The sequence below is a fragment of the Lutjanus erythropterus genome, chromosome 14, assembly GCF_056507025.1.
Source record: "Lutjanus erythropterus isolate fLutEry1 chromosome 14, fLutEry1.hap2, whole genome shotgun sequence".
In the NCBI taxonomy this organism is placed as follows: domain Eukaryota; kingdom Metazoa; phylum Chordata; class Actinopteri; order Lutjaniformes; family Lutjanidae; genus Lutjanus; species Lutjanus erythropterus.
In genome coordinates, this window is record NC_139330.1 from 15,196,609 (window position 1) to 15,216,301 (window position 19,693).

Genomic DNA, 19,693 nt, shown 5'->3' on the forward strand with positions numbered 1-19,693 from the left:
CCCGCATCAGTCCCTCCCATTTTCGCCTCGAACCGCGTAAAGTAGATCCGGGTTTCACAAGATCCACCAATGGTCTGAGTAAGGAGGCGGGGGGATCTGGAAAAAATATTCTTGAGGTGGCATGAGAGACTTTAATCTAAATTAATGTTAAATTTGATACTGGATAGACTGACAGACAGACAAAACTAAGAACAAGATCTAAACTAAAAATACACGAGAGAATAAAAGTTTTGGGACACCTTTAATCCATCTCTGTAGCTCAAACAGAACTGAACAGAACTTTATTTCAAGACTGAAATGAGATTCAAAATGATCAGTAATTATCTTGTTGCAGGCTTTCTTTATGGTAATTAAACTGGCTCCTTGATGTTTTGTTTTGATCTGTAAATATGGTGGAATATCTGCTATTGTTTCAGACATCACATTTTTTAATTTAACTTGCACCTCATTTCTTAACCGTTGTATTTCTCTGTTAACCGTTTTATTTTTTTTTGTTTTACCTTGTTTTCATTTATTTTATGATAAAAAAAAGTGAGACTGTGAGAGTCCATCATTTTTCTCTGTATATATAGCTATATTGTTTTTATTTTATTGACATTGTACTACTTTACTCTGCACGTAACGTTAAATACATACATATATTTCTTTATTTCCTCTTCCATGTTTTATATTTGAAAAGTTATTGAGATTTCATTTCACTTGACTTGTACAAATATGCATGTGGCAAATAAATATCTTGCATCTCATCAATATGTCAATATCCTTTTCCAACTGTCCACTTGGTGGCAGAGTTGTGCCATTTAATCCAGCTCCAAAGCCCTGCGCTATGGTTCAGCTCATACATGACCATCAAAATTAATTTATCCACTTCACATTATATTCACATGTTGTGTGTTTAGTGTATTTGATTGTTATATTGGCAAAGGCTTAAAAGGTGGCCAAACAACAAATATCTTGATCATGATTTGGGGAATATTAATGAAAAAATTAAATAAATAAATACAAAAAATACAAAAAATAGACAAGATGTCAGAATACATTGTGAATGTGTATTTGAATGTGTGCAACAACATTTGCTCCACAGATGACTTGTTCGTAAAGCTTTGTTTATGTTTTCACACAAAGCATATGAAAAATAATCAAAAAGTGCCACTCAGGACATCCTCTCTGGTTTGGGGTTGTGTTCAGGTCATCTCACAGTAAGGGTCCACCTTAAGAGTTTTAAGATGAGCTCTTAACACAGACTGGTTTCTTAGTGCTGCTGTTGAAGATGTCACTTTGGCCTAGTGGTTCACTTACCGTGCATTAATAAGATAAGAGGCCATAGATCATCTGTAGTCCAGGGAGCAGACACAGACGGAGAAGGAGGTCGTCTGTGAGGATCTTTGGAAGGAAGGGTGTTAATTGGTCCAAAAACAACCAAACACAGCAGAACATAACCAAGTTATCTCCTCATCTTGTCTATATAATGTAGATTTTTGACCGTGTTTCGCTTAGACAGTGTAAAATAATTCCTGAGGCTTATATGGATCGTGCACTCTCTTGGTGGAGGGAATGAAATGAGGTGTTATGGTGATCTAGAGTTTCCCGCTAGACCTAACATGCCTCTCCCTTGGTGTATTAGAGTAGCATTAGTTTCAGGGAAGAGAAATGATCCTGATTTGCTGTCTGCTTGGTTTTCCTTTAAGGAACGTCTGCCGACAACAGCCAATCAACCATAACTAGATCAGAAGCAGGAGATTTTGTTCTTGTAAGCAGAAATTAACACTTCATTCCCCTTTGTCGGCAGAAATTCTACACTACAGCCCTTGAAGGCTCTCCCAGGCAATAAAGGAGAAAATTCAATTATGCTATAACAGTGCCGCACCAAAACACAATTACCTCATTTTCTGAGGAAAAAAAGTGTTCTACTTTTCCTCCAGACAGAGAGGTTCACTGGTGAAGATGTTAGGCCTGGAGACGTTCATCTGACAGCTCCTAGCATCCAGAATTATGAAATATACTCTACTGTCTCATAATAGATCTTAAAAGGTGTTATGGTGAATGAAAAAAAGCATTTGTGTCTTCTCTTTCTTTGTTGAAACTTGCAACACTGAGGGCATCGACTGTATGTTACGTTTCTACTCATGATGATGACAATATACTGAGGAGGTGTCATTTAGCTCAGGGGAAAAAACTATATGAACTTCAGAAATACACCCTGGAGAATGAATGAATAAATGAATGATGATCTGGTGTTGAACCAATTTGTCGGACAGAAAATTAACAGCCAACAATTTTGAATTTTAATAGATTGTTTAATAATAGTAATAACTTTATTTATATAGCACCTGTAAAAACAGTGTTTGCAAAATGCTTTGACAGACAAAGCAAAAGTATAGTTTCCCAGGAAACAATATAACAACAGACAGCCAAACAGTAAGGGCACACTAAACTCAATGAAAAACACAACAGACAGATTAATCAATATAAAAAATAATAGTTAGTGTGCAGGACCACACTGATTCAAATCAGGTTATATTATTTTATTGTGAGATTAGAATTCTTAAACATGATTTGCTGTTGGTTAAGACATCTAGACACAAATGTTTATTTCACTTGATGTGGCACAAGTTACTCACAAATTGGGTTTGTTATAATTTGGAAACTTAGTTTAAACAGTAAATTAAGCATTTTTGAGCAGCAGCCTATTTCAGCATCACTTTATTGAACTGCAGTTTCAGGAAATGTTATCTTTTAATAAAATGTACAGTAAATAAAATACTTTGCAGAAGATGTTCAATAACTGGCATGGTATGCTTTATTCTGAACAAAATACTACTCATTTGAAGTTTTGTAGCAAGATAATCAAATGAGTTAAATAGTTAAATACTTTGTATATCACTGATTACTATTGATTGATTACTAAATTACTGAAAATCAGTGGTCTGAATCACAGGTGGAAATATACATAAATTAGAGGCACAGCTGCTGTTATTCTACTTATATCTTGACTTTGCTCCAGTTGATCATCTACATATTAATCAGGTGATGAATTAATTTATTATGCTCCATTATGCAAACTATAAAACTGTAAATTTTAGAAATAAGAAACAATGGGTAAGAGTTATAGTTCACAAAATTAAACGCAGCACTAAAAGACAACTCAGGTGCAAAGAAATTCAAAAACTCCTAATTTTGCTTATATCATTTTAATAGATGGAACTATTTATTGATTGAGTTATGTTTCTTGTGTTGATATAACAAAGAAATAAGTCAGTATTTTGTTACAATGGTTGTTTCTTTCAGTAGTTTATTCTTCAGTCTGTAGTCTTTGGATGGTAGGGTTACACTTACACACATCCTGTGCTGTTTGTTTTAGAGCCCAACTGATAATCAATGGAACAATTTTATCTGTCAACTGATATTATTGGCCCAATACTGGTCTATCACAAATATATCGGCCTATATTAGTACTAGCATATATCCTGTCCAAAATGCACCTCTATGAAAACTTTTTTTCAATAAAACATGCAGATTGTTTTTATTTGTAAGCTTTATAGGCAGTATTTTATGTATGTTTGCTCCTTTTTCTTAACACAGATGTAATATATATTTTCTTCTGTGTGTGGTTTTATGTAGTTATTAATAATTATTTAAAAAAAAAAATGCAGGTGAAAGTTTACTGTTTCAGTGCCCTGATATCATTTTGGACAAAAAAGTTTATTGTTAAACTGTAAAATATCCTTCCTCAATTACATATCTTTGTGTTAACCACTGTTGAGGAGTCATTGTAATAATGTTGTATGTATATATTCTATATTCTGTATACTATATTCTCTATAAGGAATATTGACTGATATATCAATATCTGATTTATTTTTTTTTTACCTCCTAATATCAGTATCAGCACTGCCCCCAAAAATCCAGTATCGGTCGTGCCCCAGTTCGTTTTGTATGTCAGCAGTTAATTTCACAAATGTCTTTCACAGTGACCTGAAGTGACCTAGGTGCTTTTGATCGCTTTTACAGATGCACTTGTCAAATGGCACCGTGTTTGAAGTGGGCAACAATCATGAGTGGCGTGTCAATCAGCCAATAGCGTGAGTAGGACTTGGCCGTAGCAACCAATGAGAGATCATTTCCTCATCGCGGCCTGCGGTGGAGCTCGCTGTGTATTTGTCCGCCTCGGCCTCCCCTGCTTGGCTCTGGCTGGGAAGTGGAAAGGCGGGGAGGGAATGGTGTAGCAGGCTCGAAGCTGTGATACCGCCCCATGGGAATGTAAAACTTTAGGACTGACCTGTCTGCTTTCCTAAAGACTTAACACATCACCTGGTTTCTCATGGAAGCAGATGGATTTGTGAGGAGGCGTCGGATGACAGCGGAGACCACAGGCAATGATCCCGGGGTTGCTGGCGCATCTGCCGGGGCAGAAGTTCGATGGCTGGGGGGCAGATTCTGGGGAGTTTCGGAAAGTATCGTGGGGAGCCTGACACCCCGCATCGGAGGGGAAACGGAGCTACAGGCTGTTGAATTTATCCGCAGTGCACAAGACGCACAAACAGAGGACTCTGAACCAGAGTATGAGGGTTTGCCACAGGGAGCCTCCACTAGCACCCACATGTTGGCTGGAGCCGTGGCCGGGATCATGGAGCACTGCCTCATGTTCCCCATCGACTGTGTCAAGGTAGAATAGCTCAGTGGCTCAGCAGGCTGACCCACCACTGCTCATGGGTGTTCACTGCTGTCAGAGCCCGGTCTCTGTTCTGTATTGTGGATTTTGTTATTGTAGCCAACATGTTTGTTAGCATAGCTTAGCTGTCTGGCTAACATAAACACGCTGCCGAGCTGACGGCTGTGAGGACAAGGTCAGTCGGCTCAGTTAGCGCTTCACGTCCCTACTAGCTAACGTGTTAGCATGCTAATATAAGTTCAGCGCGACTAACGTTAGCTCCTGGCTAATTGTTATGACAGCCGCTAGTAGGGTCACACACAGGAGCCCATTTGGTCACTTTGCGCAAAATTACTAAAATCAACCTGCTGTCAAAGCCTCAGCTGGTATAATATTAGTATAACTGACATTAATACTTAACTTTTATGCGTACAAAAGTAAATCATCTGCAGCAAAAAGAAAGTTATGCAGTTCAAGCAGCTTTAGCTAACAAGAGGAACCAGTTAGCGATGAATTCCAACTATAACAGCAGCTCCAGATAGACCAAAGATATACTCTTTACAAAAACACGGGGTTTTATGAATGTTGTTTCTAGTAACTTATGCCTTGTTTGCCACTATCATTACAAGGACACAGAGAAATGAAGTTCACTGCAGTTTTGAGACAGTTTGGTCTCTCCAGTCCACAGTGGAGCATCTGTTGCTGCTTTCCCAGCAGACAGTTTTGTAGTTTCTTAGAGTGTGACAGCAGGCCTCCTGCTTGACACACCATTAATAATTGCTTGAAGAGGTCTTCTGATCACATGTGACTCATTCAGCTTCACTGGGCCATGTGATCTTCATATGAGTTAGTTTTATTTTGGGTTTAACTTAAGCAGGGCTCCAACTGATCATTCGACTAATCTGTCGATAATGTTCTCAATTAATCGATTAGTTGTTCAGTTAATGAAATTGTGAAAAATGCCATTGTTTCCCAAAGCCACTCAACAACCCAAAGATATTCAGTTTGCTGTAATGAGGAATAAAAAAAACAGAAAATAATCACATTTCAAAAGATAAAAGCAAAGAATTTGGACAGTAAAAATTACTCAAAACAACTAACTACAATCGACTAAATTTAAACATAAAGAGGTCTGACCTATTGCCCCAAGAGGTCAGCTAGTTATGGCCATGCAGTTGTGACCATTGTATAACACAGGCACAAGGTTAGTTAGAGACATGGGGCAAGTGACAATGAGCTCAGTGTAGTCAGCTGTCCATGTCAGACTGAAAAGCTGTCCATACACCCATGCTTCATCCATGTCTTCTCCACCTGTAGTCTAACTCTGTTACAGCCTATCCAGCCTTGAACCTGGAGAAGACCAGTGTTTACAGAGCAGGCTTATGTGCGGGAGTGTCTGCCACACCGCTATTTGATCCCAGCATCTTGCCAAGCAAGCCACAAGAGATTTAGGCATTGTGACTCAGCAGAATTAAGTCTACTGCACAGAAGCAACCACATATTTTGCAGAGAAATGGATATTTGCTGGAAACTGTTAAATATCTAAAATGCATCTAAACGTAGTCTTTTTATTTAACTGCCATGGTTAGAGATTTCCCCCTCTCCTCCTAAAGACTTTTCCTCCTGCACGATAAGCTCCTCACTTAAGAGATTGTTCTGTAATTATAGTGTGGAATAGACTGTCATTCGCCCTCAGTGTATCCTAAATCCCAGTAATTGGTTGTGGATTTAAAAAAGCGTGTTGCATTTGTAGTTCTGTTAGAGTGTATACTACGCAGTGCACGTGAATGGTATTTCAATAGAATTGAATTTGTCAGAGAGAAACTTGAAAGTCTTAAGTGTTCTCTCCAAAAAGTGGTCGAGCTAGTGTTTGCAAGTACAAAGGTCTTTGCTTTTTAGATGTGCAAACATGCTTTAGATAAACATGCATTGCTGTCACATGCAATATGTCCATGCGTGAGTCTGTGTGGGACATGAATGAATGAAGAAGCCAGTATTGAGACTACATTGTCTTTTCACTATTTAGCCAGGTGCTGTGCAGTAGCTTTGCATGCCAGGCATCAAGTAACTTGATACATACTGATACGGGTTTTTCAGTGACTGATGCCGATATTGAGAGAGCAAGGTGGCTGATGGTTAATATATAATGCCAATGGCAAAGAAAAGAAAACAAAGAAAAGTCACGTATAATTCCATTATTCCATTCACAGTCTAATGTAATGGTTAGATAAGTGAGTAAAGTGTTGTTTTAGGTGTAATTTTCTGGGATTCAAGGACATTATCATTAGTTAATTTAAAAAATATAACATTTTGTCAACTCCATCTGATTTTCCATCTGACAGAGTCTACAATAAATAAGAAATAGAATGACTAGGAGGTTGGACAGTTATATGGTTTAATAGTCAGGGGTTTGATCAAGTAGAGTAAAAATCAGAAACCTCTCAATATATGGTATGTTCAAGAATGAGTGATATATTTAACACTAGCCGGTGACAATACAAGAATAGGATACAAAAAATGTGTTGTCGTGTAGAAAAGACGATGTTGACTGAGGACATTTAAGCAAACATTTACAGCAGTGTGGATGAGAGTTTTAGAACAAAGCTCCAACAATCTTTTTCACCCCCTCCTAAAACTCACAAGGTGTTAACATGGTTGCTGACATCACTGATCAAACCACTGTTAACGAACTCTCTTTGGGCCCTGCATTCCACAGCTGCAGTATAGAGTGACATGAGGCCATGTTTATGCTTTTCTAGGGCACTCCTTGCACATACACAGTGGGTTGTAAGTTTGTGCGCTCAGCTGGCAGTTTGGTATTCAGGGATTATGTCGCTGCTAGTTCCTCGCCCAGTCTGTCTTCAGGTGACTAAAACACTGATCCCTTGTACTTGTCTTTTAATTAATGTTTATATAAAATCTATAACTTATCTCAGTGAGCGTGTGTGTGTGTGTGTGTGTGTGTGTGTGTGTGTGTGTGTGTGTGTGTGTGTGTGTTTGTTAAGAGGAAGAGAGAAAGGGTGCTTCAGGGTCAGTGGAAAGAGGCTTACAGGAAGTCAGCTTATGTCCCCTTGTGACCTTGGAGCTTGTAACTCCATACTTCCTTCAATTCAATTATGCATGTACACCAACACGCCCCGCACACAATGTTGAACACTTCATTTCCCTTATTTGACCGCTTATTCACACCACAGTCTATTCAGGACTCTTTGCTCTATTAGGCAGACATATGGTAAAACGTAAATGATGCATTCCATTCTATTTTTATATCAAATTCCTTGGACATGTTACTGAACTTAACATCTGCCCCTTGGTTGGCAGGAAGAAAGCATACTGTTGACTTTGAACTTTGCTACATTTGACTTTGTCCTCTTTTCCAGACACGAATGCAGAGCCTGCAGCCCGACCCCGCGGCCCGTTACAGGAACGTGATGGATGCCCTTCGCCGAATTGTAGCCACAGAGGGCGTCTGGCGGCCGATGAGAGGGCTGAATGCAACAGCGCTCGGGGCTGGACCTGCCCATGCCCTCTATTTTGCCTGCTATGAGAAACTCAAAAAGACTCTAAGTGATGTCATTCACCCAGGGGCTAACAGTCATTTGGCTAATGGTACCAAAAAACATACATATACACACATTAACAGTGACACATGCCGTAAATATACAGATTGTTTATGGTTGTCTTAACTTTTGAGATCACTGCGTTATAGGTTGATTTGTAGGACTTGTCCAACTCCAACCCTAATGCCAGGCTACATCAGAGTGATCTCTACGAAGCTGCTGACTCAGCCTAATCCGGGTGTAGTGTAGACATGCCCTGACCAGTCCTTAAAGCCCCTGGCAGGCTGTCAAATTGGCTTTTCATAGCTACAGTCATACACTGCCAGGGTCAAAACAGTTTGTCTTATTGGGGTCAAGTTCATCAAAGTCACCTCGCCTACAAAATAGAAAGAGATTCAATTTGAAAGCCTTGCTCTGAATGTCAACCATTTCCTTATTCCTTCTTCTCCCTACTCTCTCCTCCTTGTTTTCCAGTTTAGTGGGAGGCTGGGTAAGTCCTCTTTCTCCCATCTTATATGCTCTCTCCTCTGTTGGTCCTGTCTTTTCAAGTTTTCGGGTTTGGTCTAAAATCCCTTTGAAAGGAGCAGTGAACAGCCTTGTCCACAAGGTGTCTCTCTTTGCTCAGGTTTGGCCTCCTAAATTCAGTCAGACGTGATCTCTAGTTTACACCTGTGCAATTTGCTGAATATGCACCAATTGTGCCACAGTGATGTATTGTTCTGAGCATGACATCTGCGGCTTTTAGGAATAAGGCAGTCAAGGCTGTGACATGATCAAAAGGGTTCTTACTATTACAAGTGAATGTGGCTTTTCATTCTCATTTTGTTCCTCTTTGCTGCAGCATCTTCTATTCTCCTTGCGTATTCTTCATGATTATGTTAGTGTGTAGTAATTTTTGAGGTTTGTTTGTTTCAGGAACAGCTGGGTGTGTGGCCACACTGCTTCATGATGCAGTCATGAACCCAGCTGAAGGTAAAGGCAACATTTTACAATTGAAAGCTATTTGTCTTTGACCACAGAATTATCTATTAAGGTGAAATATTTAATGTATTTGCTTAAGTGGAAATACTAGCTTCTCCAACAACAACAAGCAACAGTTAGCATGTTCTCCTTTTATATTTCCATTCCAGTCGTGAATGACTGCATATTTCACTTGACAGGCAAATTACAGTTGGAATCAGGTGATCCACTTACAGTGTAGGAGTTGTAGTTCTCTGCATGAGCTTTGATTCTGGCGAGGTGGGGGAAGGGGAAAACGGCTCACTTCAACCATAGATGGTTGGGATTCAACCTATTTAATGTACAGTCTACGGCTCCAACTCGCTGTTTGGACTGCAGTATTCACTTTTAAACCCTAGGATTTTACATATTGCTCCTTTAAGACATCCTGTCTTTAAAAACAAAAGTTTGCTGTACGGAAATTTCAGTGAAGAATCTTACAGGTGGGCCAGCCATCTTCACATGTTGGCCTTAACCCTACAGTCTCACATATTGACTTTCACAGCTGCCTCAGTAGTCCACCTGCCCAAACATGTCAGTAGAAGGACACTGGTCAGAGTCCTCTTGTGCAGCTGTTAGATGGGGTGCAGCTGTCTGAGCAAACACTGTTACAGTTTTTAACAATTGCTAAGGCACATTCCTTGAAACCTTCCAACCTTTTCTCAAAACTGTAAACACAAAACCAAATCTACATTCACAAAACCTGGAAAAAATCAAACATTTTTGTGAGATTACACACACAGTCAGTCAGCACATTAAAAACTACTGAGGAGCCATTACAGATTTTATAAAAAAAAAATAATTGAAAGGCATGTAGCTACGAAAAAACATTTTTATTGTGTGATAAACACATTTTGCATTTCAAAAAAATATATAAAAATGTATAATCAAAGCTAAGTATGGATCATATTGAATACTGTATACTGAAAGTAATGCAGACAGCAGATTATTCTGCTTCAGCATCACATCTTTGTTCTGGGTCAGGCCAGAAAACTTTGTCTACATCCCAGCCAACTTTCTCTCTTTCCAGACAATGGGGAAAACTGTCAGGTTTTGGTCATAGATCTTCCACTGCCATGCAGACGTTTATGAGTCACTGATTGATGTTGAACCACTCATATATCCAGATTCTAGTAGTTGATTGGTCAATTCACATCATTAGTCACTGTGTTAATGAGTTGTGTTGTAGTTGGGTTCAGCTTCTGCCACCTGTGTTCAGTATATTGCAACACGACTGCATCACAGTGAGGAATGTATGTGAACAATTCGATAAATGGGTTTATGGTACTAAGCATTTGGTTTGAGACTGAGGTTTAGTGTTTTAGCAATTGTGAAAAACTAACACGACACCCTACATCTTTCTGTATTTATTGAAATTAAAAGAAGCAATATGTAGCAATTGCATGTTCAAAAATGAGTACAGCAGTATAATTGGAGCCACAGACGGTATATTAAATAGGTTGAAGCCCTATTTAATTTACGATCAGTGTTTGAAGTGAGTTGTTTGTCGCAGCCCCCTCTTCCCCAGACATGAAAACATGAAGAAGCTCAGGCAGGCTGCAGAAGCACAAGAGAAGTGCAATATTATATACCGACAATAACAAGTGACGAGTCCTCCGCTGTATGTTGATCAGACTCTGTGAACGTATCGGTTAATTTAAGCGTTACAAACATCGACCACGTCTAAAAGATTATTTATGATTTCTTCCAATTCATAAACTGACACTTGGGTGAACATTCAGCAGTAATACGAAATAGGCAAACTGAAACAGTTATTCTGGCCTGAAATAGATATTTCAAATGACACCACAGCTGTAGTGTTGTTGTCAGAGGCAAATATGTCTACTAATTTCTCCTTTAAGAAAAGGTTGACGGCAGGTAATAACTCACTATTTTCTTCTTTTCTTTCTCCATTTTTGTCTCTTTCTTACTGCCAACCCTGGACACATTTGGCCCTCTCCTCCATCAATTCATCCACCCATATGTCCCTAGTTGTGAAGCAGCGCATGCAGATGTATAATTCGCCCTACCGCGGCGTGTTGGACTGTGTACGTGCCGTGTGGCAGAAAGAGGGCACGGCTGCATTCTACCGCAGCTACACCACCCAGCTCACCATGAACGTGCCCTTCCAGGCGCTCCACTTCATGACCTACGAGTACCTTCAGGAGCTGCTTAACCCCCAGAGACAGTACAATCCCTCATCCCACATGTTGTCTGGAGCGTTGGCTGGAGCCATCGCGGCTGCGGCCACCACGCCTCTGGACGTCTGCAAGACCCTGCTCAACACCCAGGAGTCTCTAACCCTCGGCTCCCTGACCTACGGCCAAGGCCCCGGCAAAGGTCAAGGCCAAGGAGCCCACAGACACATCTCGGGCCTGGCCCATGCCTTCCGGACAGTTTACAGGCTGGGTGGCCTGCAGGGCTTCTTCAAGGGAGTCCAGGCGAGGGTCATCTACCAGATGCCCTCCACAGCCATCAGCTGGTCAGTCTACGAGTTCTTCAAGTATGGACTCACCAAGCACCAGCACAAGAGGAGAGCGCAGCACATGGAGGCTTAGATGTTGATGTCTCCTTGGTTTAATCTCCTCTAATATTGCTCTGTCCTCCCTGTGAGGAGAAGATGAAGTCGATACGCACATAGAATATGACTAAAATCCACCTCAGTTGTCCCAACCCTTTCAGACATAGCAGATAAGAAAGACATCTTCACAGACAGTTTGAGTAGTTTTATTTCTGCTACACCATTTCAAGACTAGGTTTGGTTTGATTTTTTTTTCTCTCCCGTTTACACAGTATTATAGAACTAGCTCATCTGGAGGGTTTTTTTTAAGTCATTCTAGTGACCACTATGTTTGTCTAAGCTGAGAATAAATCTGAAGAACGCACAAGTTTTGAGTTGGAGAGGTAGTCAGCAGAGGGCAGTAGTGTTACTGTTAACTCTCTCATAGTTTCATAAGCTTTGCTGCCCTAGGACCAGATTTGTATTTTCACCCATCCAAATCCTTGAGTTTGCAAATAAACCCTAAAACTGACTCCTGATTCAGACCCCTTTCCAGATTTATGAATACACTTTTTTTTTTAAATATCTCATTACTATTCCTAGTTTTTCAAGACAAGGCAAGTTCTTGGTGTCTAGTTTGGGGTGCATACAGGCATTCAGCCCTTAATCAAAAATACTGTATTGATTTGATCCTATTTAAAAGTATTTTTCACCATTTTTAATCAAAAACAAAGTGACCATAGCTGAGAACATGTTGTTGCTAATTATTCATTTCCTGGCTTGGATCATTACTCAGATACTTTTATAAAAAAATTATGGAACCCTGCAAACATGGCAATGTAGCATATGATAATTAATTGAACTGTGTAATTTGAAATGTAGTTCTACAGTATTGATAATACAACACAGACTATAGATCTGATTTGAGGTTCCCTTTTTGTTTGGTATTGGCAGTTAGTATGATGTATCTGGTACTTTTCCCCCTTTTTCAAATGCTGATGTTTAAAATTGTTCCCATCATTGTTCTCAATCATGTAAATTGGACAGAAAAATACCAATTTACAGTAGCTCTGAGGTATTTGAAGTGTGTTTAATTTATTTTTAATAACTTTTATTTTCAGCTAATTTAAACGTTTCCTTTGTTTTTCCCCAAATGTGTTTAGAATAACCCACGGATCACCCAGATACTCACCAAGTTCTCACCATTAATGCCTTGTGTACGTGTTTGGCACAGCAGATCCAGGGCAGCATTAAAATACGCATCAACTGTAGCTGTCAGCCTGTTTTCAGCTTGTGAACTACTGAGTTTCAATAGCTGTGCTTGAAAGCAAAGGTTGTGTACAACGTTCTGTGCCCAAAAGAAGAATTTAACTCAGAATATCAAGGAGTTCAGTATCCCACAAGATCTGTGTCTGTACCCCTGTTGAGTACGCATAAATGGAAGCTGTCATTCTTACTGATTGATGTCTGATTGTTTCCTTACACTGAATTGCACTTGTTGATTAAAGACTGAGCAGCGGGGCTCGACTGGCTGCTCATAAATGATGGGAGCCCTCTTTTGATTTCTTCTCACTTCTAAATGCAGATGACTGAATAGAAGGTTCTTGGCTATTCACCCGTAGTTGCGACAAGTTCCCGTTTTAATCTGGGTGTGTGTGTGAAAGATTTGAAGTCTTTTGTTTCTCTGTCGAAGAGAAACCAATGAATGGGATGAATGAAAACATGGTGAGTTTGTGTGTGTGTTTTCAGGTATTTATTTTCAGTTTGAGGCAGGTACAGTTGTTTAGTCTTGAACACAGGTGCAGATTTCAACTTTGACCCTCAAGACTGAAAACACAATTTGAACTTGTGGACACAGCCTGCGTACAAACGGCGAGGAGAAGGAAGCGTTTGGAATTCAGAAAATGATGCATGATAACATAAAGTTTGATAAACTTCAAAGCAGAGTTAGTAGTTGGTGTGGAACTAGATTGTGTGTTGATAGTGTAACTCAGAAAATACAATACAAACAAATAAAGACACACCCCTGAGCGTCAGCGTTCTGACATCTGAAGCTAGTAGCTCTCTATACTGTTAAAACTAGCAATCATGTTCTTTACAGGAGAATATTTCTCCAGTGGACACAGGAGCTTTGAGATGCTTGTATCCTCATCTTGTAACAGTGAAGCTCATCACCAGAGTGTCCTGGAAACATGAATTCCCATTAAGTGGGAGAAATTAGAAAAGAATCAGAGGTAATGATTGTGTTAGAATAGAGTTTGAGTCAAATATATCCTTTCCTTAAAAATACAAAAATACATTACATTAACAAAACTCTTCCAATGATGTCTGTAAATATAAATCGACAGACTTGGACAACTGCACCAGGCAGAGGTTGTTAACCAATTAACTTCATGTAAAATGTGTTTTCAAATCATCAAAAGGTTTGCATGTCCTTAAAGGGAAAATTCAACACTTTGCATGCGGATGTGCAGTCAGTGTTGATGGTAAATGTAGTCAAATGAAGCCACAGATTCCTCAGAGCAGGACATACAGACCAAGACAGCTGAGTTGTCCTCACTGAGCCAGCAATACCTGCATGTATCATATTGCATTATAGCTGTTACATTGCTGTCTGAAACATACACAGAAAAAATTCTTGGACCAACTCCAAAAAAAAAATTAAACACACAAATTAGATTAACACAATTTCTTTAGGTTAGATACAGTTCAATCATCAATCTGAATGATTTCAAATCAACAGTGTTTATAAGTGCAACTTAAAGTTAAGGCAAATAAACTTAAAAGTTTCAGTTTTTTCCACCTCAGTTATCTCCTTTAGCTCAAAGTAAAATAGGCTGTTAAGTATAATAAATAAATATGCATATAATTTTCTGGAAAAAGAAAGCATACTCAAATCTGATGCTTTATTCTATTAACTTGATGGTTACAACACAGCTGGACCAAAACATAAGCATAAATAATAATCATTTAAGTCATTTTCTCTAAAAGAAATATTAACAAAATGACAGTTACCAAAAATGTTATTTCCTGCAATTACGGATTTATCAAGTTGTGAGCAAATTGCAACAAGGTGTTATGCAAACATACATAATATGCATGACAGTCTCAACACATACAGTAGTTAGCTATAGTTTCACCAGTATAAGAAAGGACATAATAGAGTTGGGTGATGGGGCAAAATCTTTCCTATACAGAAAACCAGCTACTGCCAGTGAATAATATGCAACTGAACAGCGTTTTGTGACAGAAATATTCATCTGGCACATCCCCTGGCTAACCAGAGGTAGAAACTAGAACTCCAAGCTGAAGCTACATCTGGAAACATTTTGAAGCTTTCTCACTCAACATAGTACACACTGAGAAAATTGTTGCTTCAATTGACTACATTTACCATCAACACTGATTGACCATCCACACAAAAAGTGTTGAATTTTCCCTTTAAGGTCTTCCTACGAGTTGGAATAATGGTGAATAATGTCATTTGACATGTGCACATCATTACTGTATCTGGGAGAAATATGAAACAGACTACACAAACACTAAAATCCTCACATTAGAGTCTATGGACACATCAGAGAAGCAGGTTTAGTGTTTTTACATGTCGTGGTGAGGATTGACAGCCTCCACATATATGCACACAGAATCAGACACAGACACACACACACTCACACCCATGCTTGTCAGACAGACACCTGTTCAAACAGGGACTGTTAATGAACCGTCTCTGTCGCTCTGTCTCACACCATCTCTGCATGCATGTATGCGGCATGTGTGGCCTGTCATAGTTTGTGCTGTTCGAATGGTGTGTTTTCCTGCGCTCAGCCAGCTAGAGCCTGCCCACCGACTGTGCCTCTGGTGATGAAGCTCATGACAGACCGACTGACAGACAGAAAAGGAAAGTTGTGGGTTGAAATGGCATGTGCGTAGAAATACTGTTAAATGCACAAAGGGACGTCAACCTGTAGAAACTGGGTGATTTTTGTCTGTCCTGTTTCTGCTTTTCATTTCTCTGTCTGTCTGTATGTGAGAGTGTGACTGAGCGTGTCTGCTCCACATCTCAGCCGTCTGAGAGGAGTAAACTATTTAGTCTGGTCATTAGCCCCTTTCTCTCTCACTCTGTTCGTGTTAGACTCTCTCTCTCTCTCTCTCTCTCTCTCTCTCTCTCCCTGTGTGTGTGTGTGCATGTAGTCTGAATAATATGCAGATGCAAGCAATCTCTTCTCTTCTCTTCTCTTCTCTTCTCTTCTCTTCTCTTCTCTTCTCTTCTCTTCTCTTCTCTTCTCTCTTTCAAATGTGACAAGCTGACAAGGATCAGAGTTGTGTCCTGTCCTCTTCCAGGTCCTTTGAGTTGTGATTTCTGGAAAGAGACAGGTTTTAAATTTTTCGAATGTAGTTTTTCAGCGCCCAAGCCAAAGCAGAGAAGGCAGACATCTTTATAGCTGAAACCTAAAATAGTCTAGATGGATAAATAGCACTACAGGCCGGGGGGGGGGGGGTGCTTATTTGGGGGTGAACAGTCCCTTTAAGACAGTTTTTTTTCTTTTCACAATACATCTGTCTAAAAATCTATATGCTAAAGTGGTGTCAGAATGTGTGGACTATTCCATGATCTTACTTTGCATCTGAGAAAATGAGTTAGGAAAACAGTAGCCAACTCATGTAAACAAACAGCATTGTGTGGTGAACAGGGCTGTTGAAAAATGAAATGAAACTACCCCAGCACTGAAAAAACGAGGAAGTGGGAGGATACTAAAAGACAATACCCACCAAGCCACGGCCTGTCCACTCTGCTGCCGTCTGGCAACAGATACAGAAGTATCCACTGCAGCGCCACCAAACTACAGAATAGTTTCTTTTCCTGAGGCTGTGATGCTCCTCAATTCATCCTCTGCTTTTCACCATCAATAAAAGTTTGATTTTATGACCTATTATTTATCCAAGGATTGAAAAGGAGGGAGAACAATGGATATGAAGGGCCCTATGCCTGTGTTTGCCTTAGGACCCAAAATACTTAAAAACATAGGGGTGTTGCAGACTGTACAGATTCTAAACCTCCTGAGGCAAATTGTGAATTGTGATATTGAGTTCTAGAAATAAATTTTGATTTCAATTCAAGTTAAGGTTAAAGATAAGGTTAAGGTTATTTATTTGTCTCCCTTAGGAGAAATTTAGAAAGGGAAAATGCTGCACCAAACCGGACATTCCAGTATCAAAAAAATAAAAAAAAATAAAGAAATAGAAACATTAAATACATTACATGAGAAAAGCATTAGCTTATGATGATAAAACTTAGTAACCCACATTCCTCACATTCATAGTGAGACAAGATACAAGGACATCCTACTGCTACCCAGCTACTCAGACATACACACTTACATTTTCACACATTACTGACATACATACTACTCACATACTTCTCTGATCCTGCGCATGTTGGAGTTCAGTCTTGAACTTGGGAACATTACGTGTGACAAAACAATCTCAAGTCAAAGGTCCATTCACTGACTTTTCAACCTCATATCACTGTTTTTTTTTATCAGCAAATGGAGCTAGCTTAGGTGCCCTCATTCGATTTAAGTGTGGAACTTGTGTGATAGCAGGTGGGCATTTATGAGGGAAGATCATAACCCATGATGTTCACAGACAGCTGTTGTTGTCTGCTTCAGGTGTCCATTCATTCTCTTGGTAGTCATTCCCACAGCTGTTGAATGCAACGTTGATATAGGCCGCTCTTCATTACAACCTTGTTTTAATTTTCATTGTCCCAGCTGTGATTTCCGTTGGTTATGATAACAGCGTACTCATCGAAAATTGATCTAACGGAGCAACAAGCACACCACACTTACCCTGTTGTATAAGGACATTAGCAATGTGCACATCTGGCAAAACCGTGGGTGTGTTTACAACCTGTACTGTGTGATTGTCTGGCCGCTGATGCTTGTTTCTCCACTGGACCTATTTGAATAATGTGGGCGCTTTCTGAGATCTGTTATTACTTTGGCGTTTTCATACTTCAGGCAGGATTGTCATCGTCCACTCCTTGTAAGCACTGGTCCAAAACGTGATCTGGGCCTGCTGCTCCTCCCTCTCTCTCTATCCTCTTCTTCACTTACTAGATATTGTGCTTTGAGGGTTCACAATACTGGTCTTCCATGTGTCGCTTATTGAGTTAAAATTCAGATTCTACAATGTACAGGAAGCACACTGTGGTGAATATTGTTCCTGTGTTGGATGAAGCTGTTGATCCTGTTGTAGTGGTGGCAGGTCAGGCTGGGCAGGAATCATTGTCAGGACAATCTGTTACAAACGTGCCTGTTCCTTTGGTTGGCTTGCAAACTTCACTTGTATATAAAATAAGTGGTATCGAGGCATGAATCATACATATTGTTGTGTGTCTGTCCTTTCTGTCAAAAAGACAAACTGCTTCCTTTTAGCACGTGATACAAGTGCTGCTTCAGTTTTTTGTAGATGCCAAATTATTTTTTGTCATGTCATAGCAGGAAAAGCACTGCTGTTTTCCATTTACGTGTGCCAATTCCAGAGTCCTGATAAGCCAGCTGAGACACTTCATTGGAACTGTGCCATCATTAATGTTATTAACACCAGTGCGTGTCCAGCTACGGGTCAAAATGCCTCTTGTGTTTGGTTTTTGTTTAAAGATTTTACTCACAGGCCTTTACAGAAAACTTACGACACAAATATACAGAGAAACACTTGATTCTACACTAAAATACACAGGAACTGGAAAAATCACATAGCAAAATAAGCCCACAGAAAAAATAAGAAAAAAAGAAATATTTTGTTTAAAAAAAAAGAGGAGAAAGATGGAGGAGTAGACATTATTAAATAGTTACTTTAAAGGTTTTTCATTGTCTAAAATGTTTCCTGTTAAATATACATGTATGTATATATGTATGTATATGTATCTGTATATCTATATGTGCATGCTGGCAAGTCATACTGTTCCTATAAGGTAAATAAAATGTACCATATGGTTTCACTTGTTGTCTCTGAACATGTCTTAATCTGTTATTTTAAAGGCCATGCTAGAGACAGGCATTGGAAATTAGCAGTAGCTATAAATACTATGATTCACTGCATTGAATAATCAGTATGCAGTTCTCCATGTATTGAATCTTATGAATTGGAGTTTTGGTGCAAAAATTAATTTAGGTTTGGAGGAAAAACTAGACCAAGGTTTAAAGAGATGTTTGAATTTAATCTTTCTTAATGTCAAGCTTGTTTAAAAGTTTGGTGCAACATAATTTAAAGCTAAACCATGATTTAACTGGGTTTAAAAATGAATCCTTGTTGGTGCAACCCAGTCAAAACATAAGGAAGAGAAGTTTGTGAGTTCTTCAGGTGGCTTTGTTTTGTCACTAGTACCTTCTTCTGTTTTCCTCATCTGTCCCTGAAGTCCCACAGAGAGAGGTTTGCCTGTGAAGAGGTACTTTATGTACAGTAAATAAATGAACCTGACTTAAACGTGTTTGATGATTCATTTAAACATCAAACATCAAAACCACTTAAACCCTCATGTCAACTAATTATCATAACAGTGTCTATTATTATGAAAATGCCTAATGAGCATGTCACAGCAATTACAACCTTTGAATGACATTTACTTTAAATATGTAATTGTTGTACCTAAATAGATACATAGACATGAAAGAGTGGCACATTTTACACTGTCGGTCATAATTACTGTGAGGTGTTTATCCAGTGGGTGTGTGTAGATCAGTTGTTGCTGCCCTCTAAATAAACCTGAAACATGTACAATGTAGTGTGCACATCTGTTTACTTCTTGTCAATGCTATGGTAACATTACCTTCACCTACAAATTTTGTGATTTTTCATCCAAAATATCCAGACAGGAGCAAGAGGTAGGTCAGACATCAGGGAAGTGGCTGGGAGAAACAATGTGAGCCGCCGGAATATTTTCACATCTAATACGGTGAATTCAGGATTTATTTCGACCAA

General features: G+C 39.3%; 1 protein-coding gene across 1 annotated transcript; it reads left to right on the forward strand.

Annotated features, from left to right (window-relative positions):
• Positions 1-4,135: 4,135 nt before the first annotated feature.
• Positions 4,136-13,260, forward strand: slc25a28 (solute carrier family 25 member 28). Its single transcript, XM_084735934.1, has 4 exons — positions 4,136-4,666; positions 8,032-8,260; positions 9,127-9,183; positions 11,203-13,260. Exons 1-4 carry the CDS (start codon positions 4,322-4,324, stop codon positions 11,766-11,768), a joined length of 1,197 nt encoding a protein of 398 aa, XP_084592060.1. The 5' UTR covers positions 4,136-4,321; the 3' UTR covers positions 11,769-13,260.
• The last annotated feature ends 6,433 nt before the right edge of the window (positions 13,261-19,693 follow it).

What these genes read in the sequence shown, in the direction of transcription:
- slc25a28 (XM_084735934.1), top strand. Translation starts at nt 4,322, where the DNA reads ATGGAAGCAGATGGATTTGTGAGGAGGCGTCGGATGACAGCGGAGACC. An exon ending in TAACAGTCATTTGGCTAATG is followed by an intron (nt 8,261 to 9,126) that starts GTACCAAAAAAC and finishes TGTTTGTTTCAG; the next exon opens with GAACAGCTGGGTGTGTGGCC. An exon ending in AGTCATGAACCCAGCTGAAG is followed by an intron (nt 9,184 to 11,202) that starts GTAAAGGCAACA and finishes ATATGTCCCTAG; the next exon opens with TTGTGAAGCAGCGCATGCAG.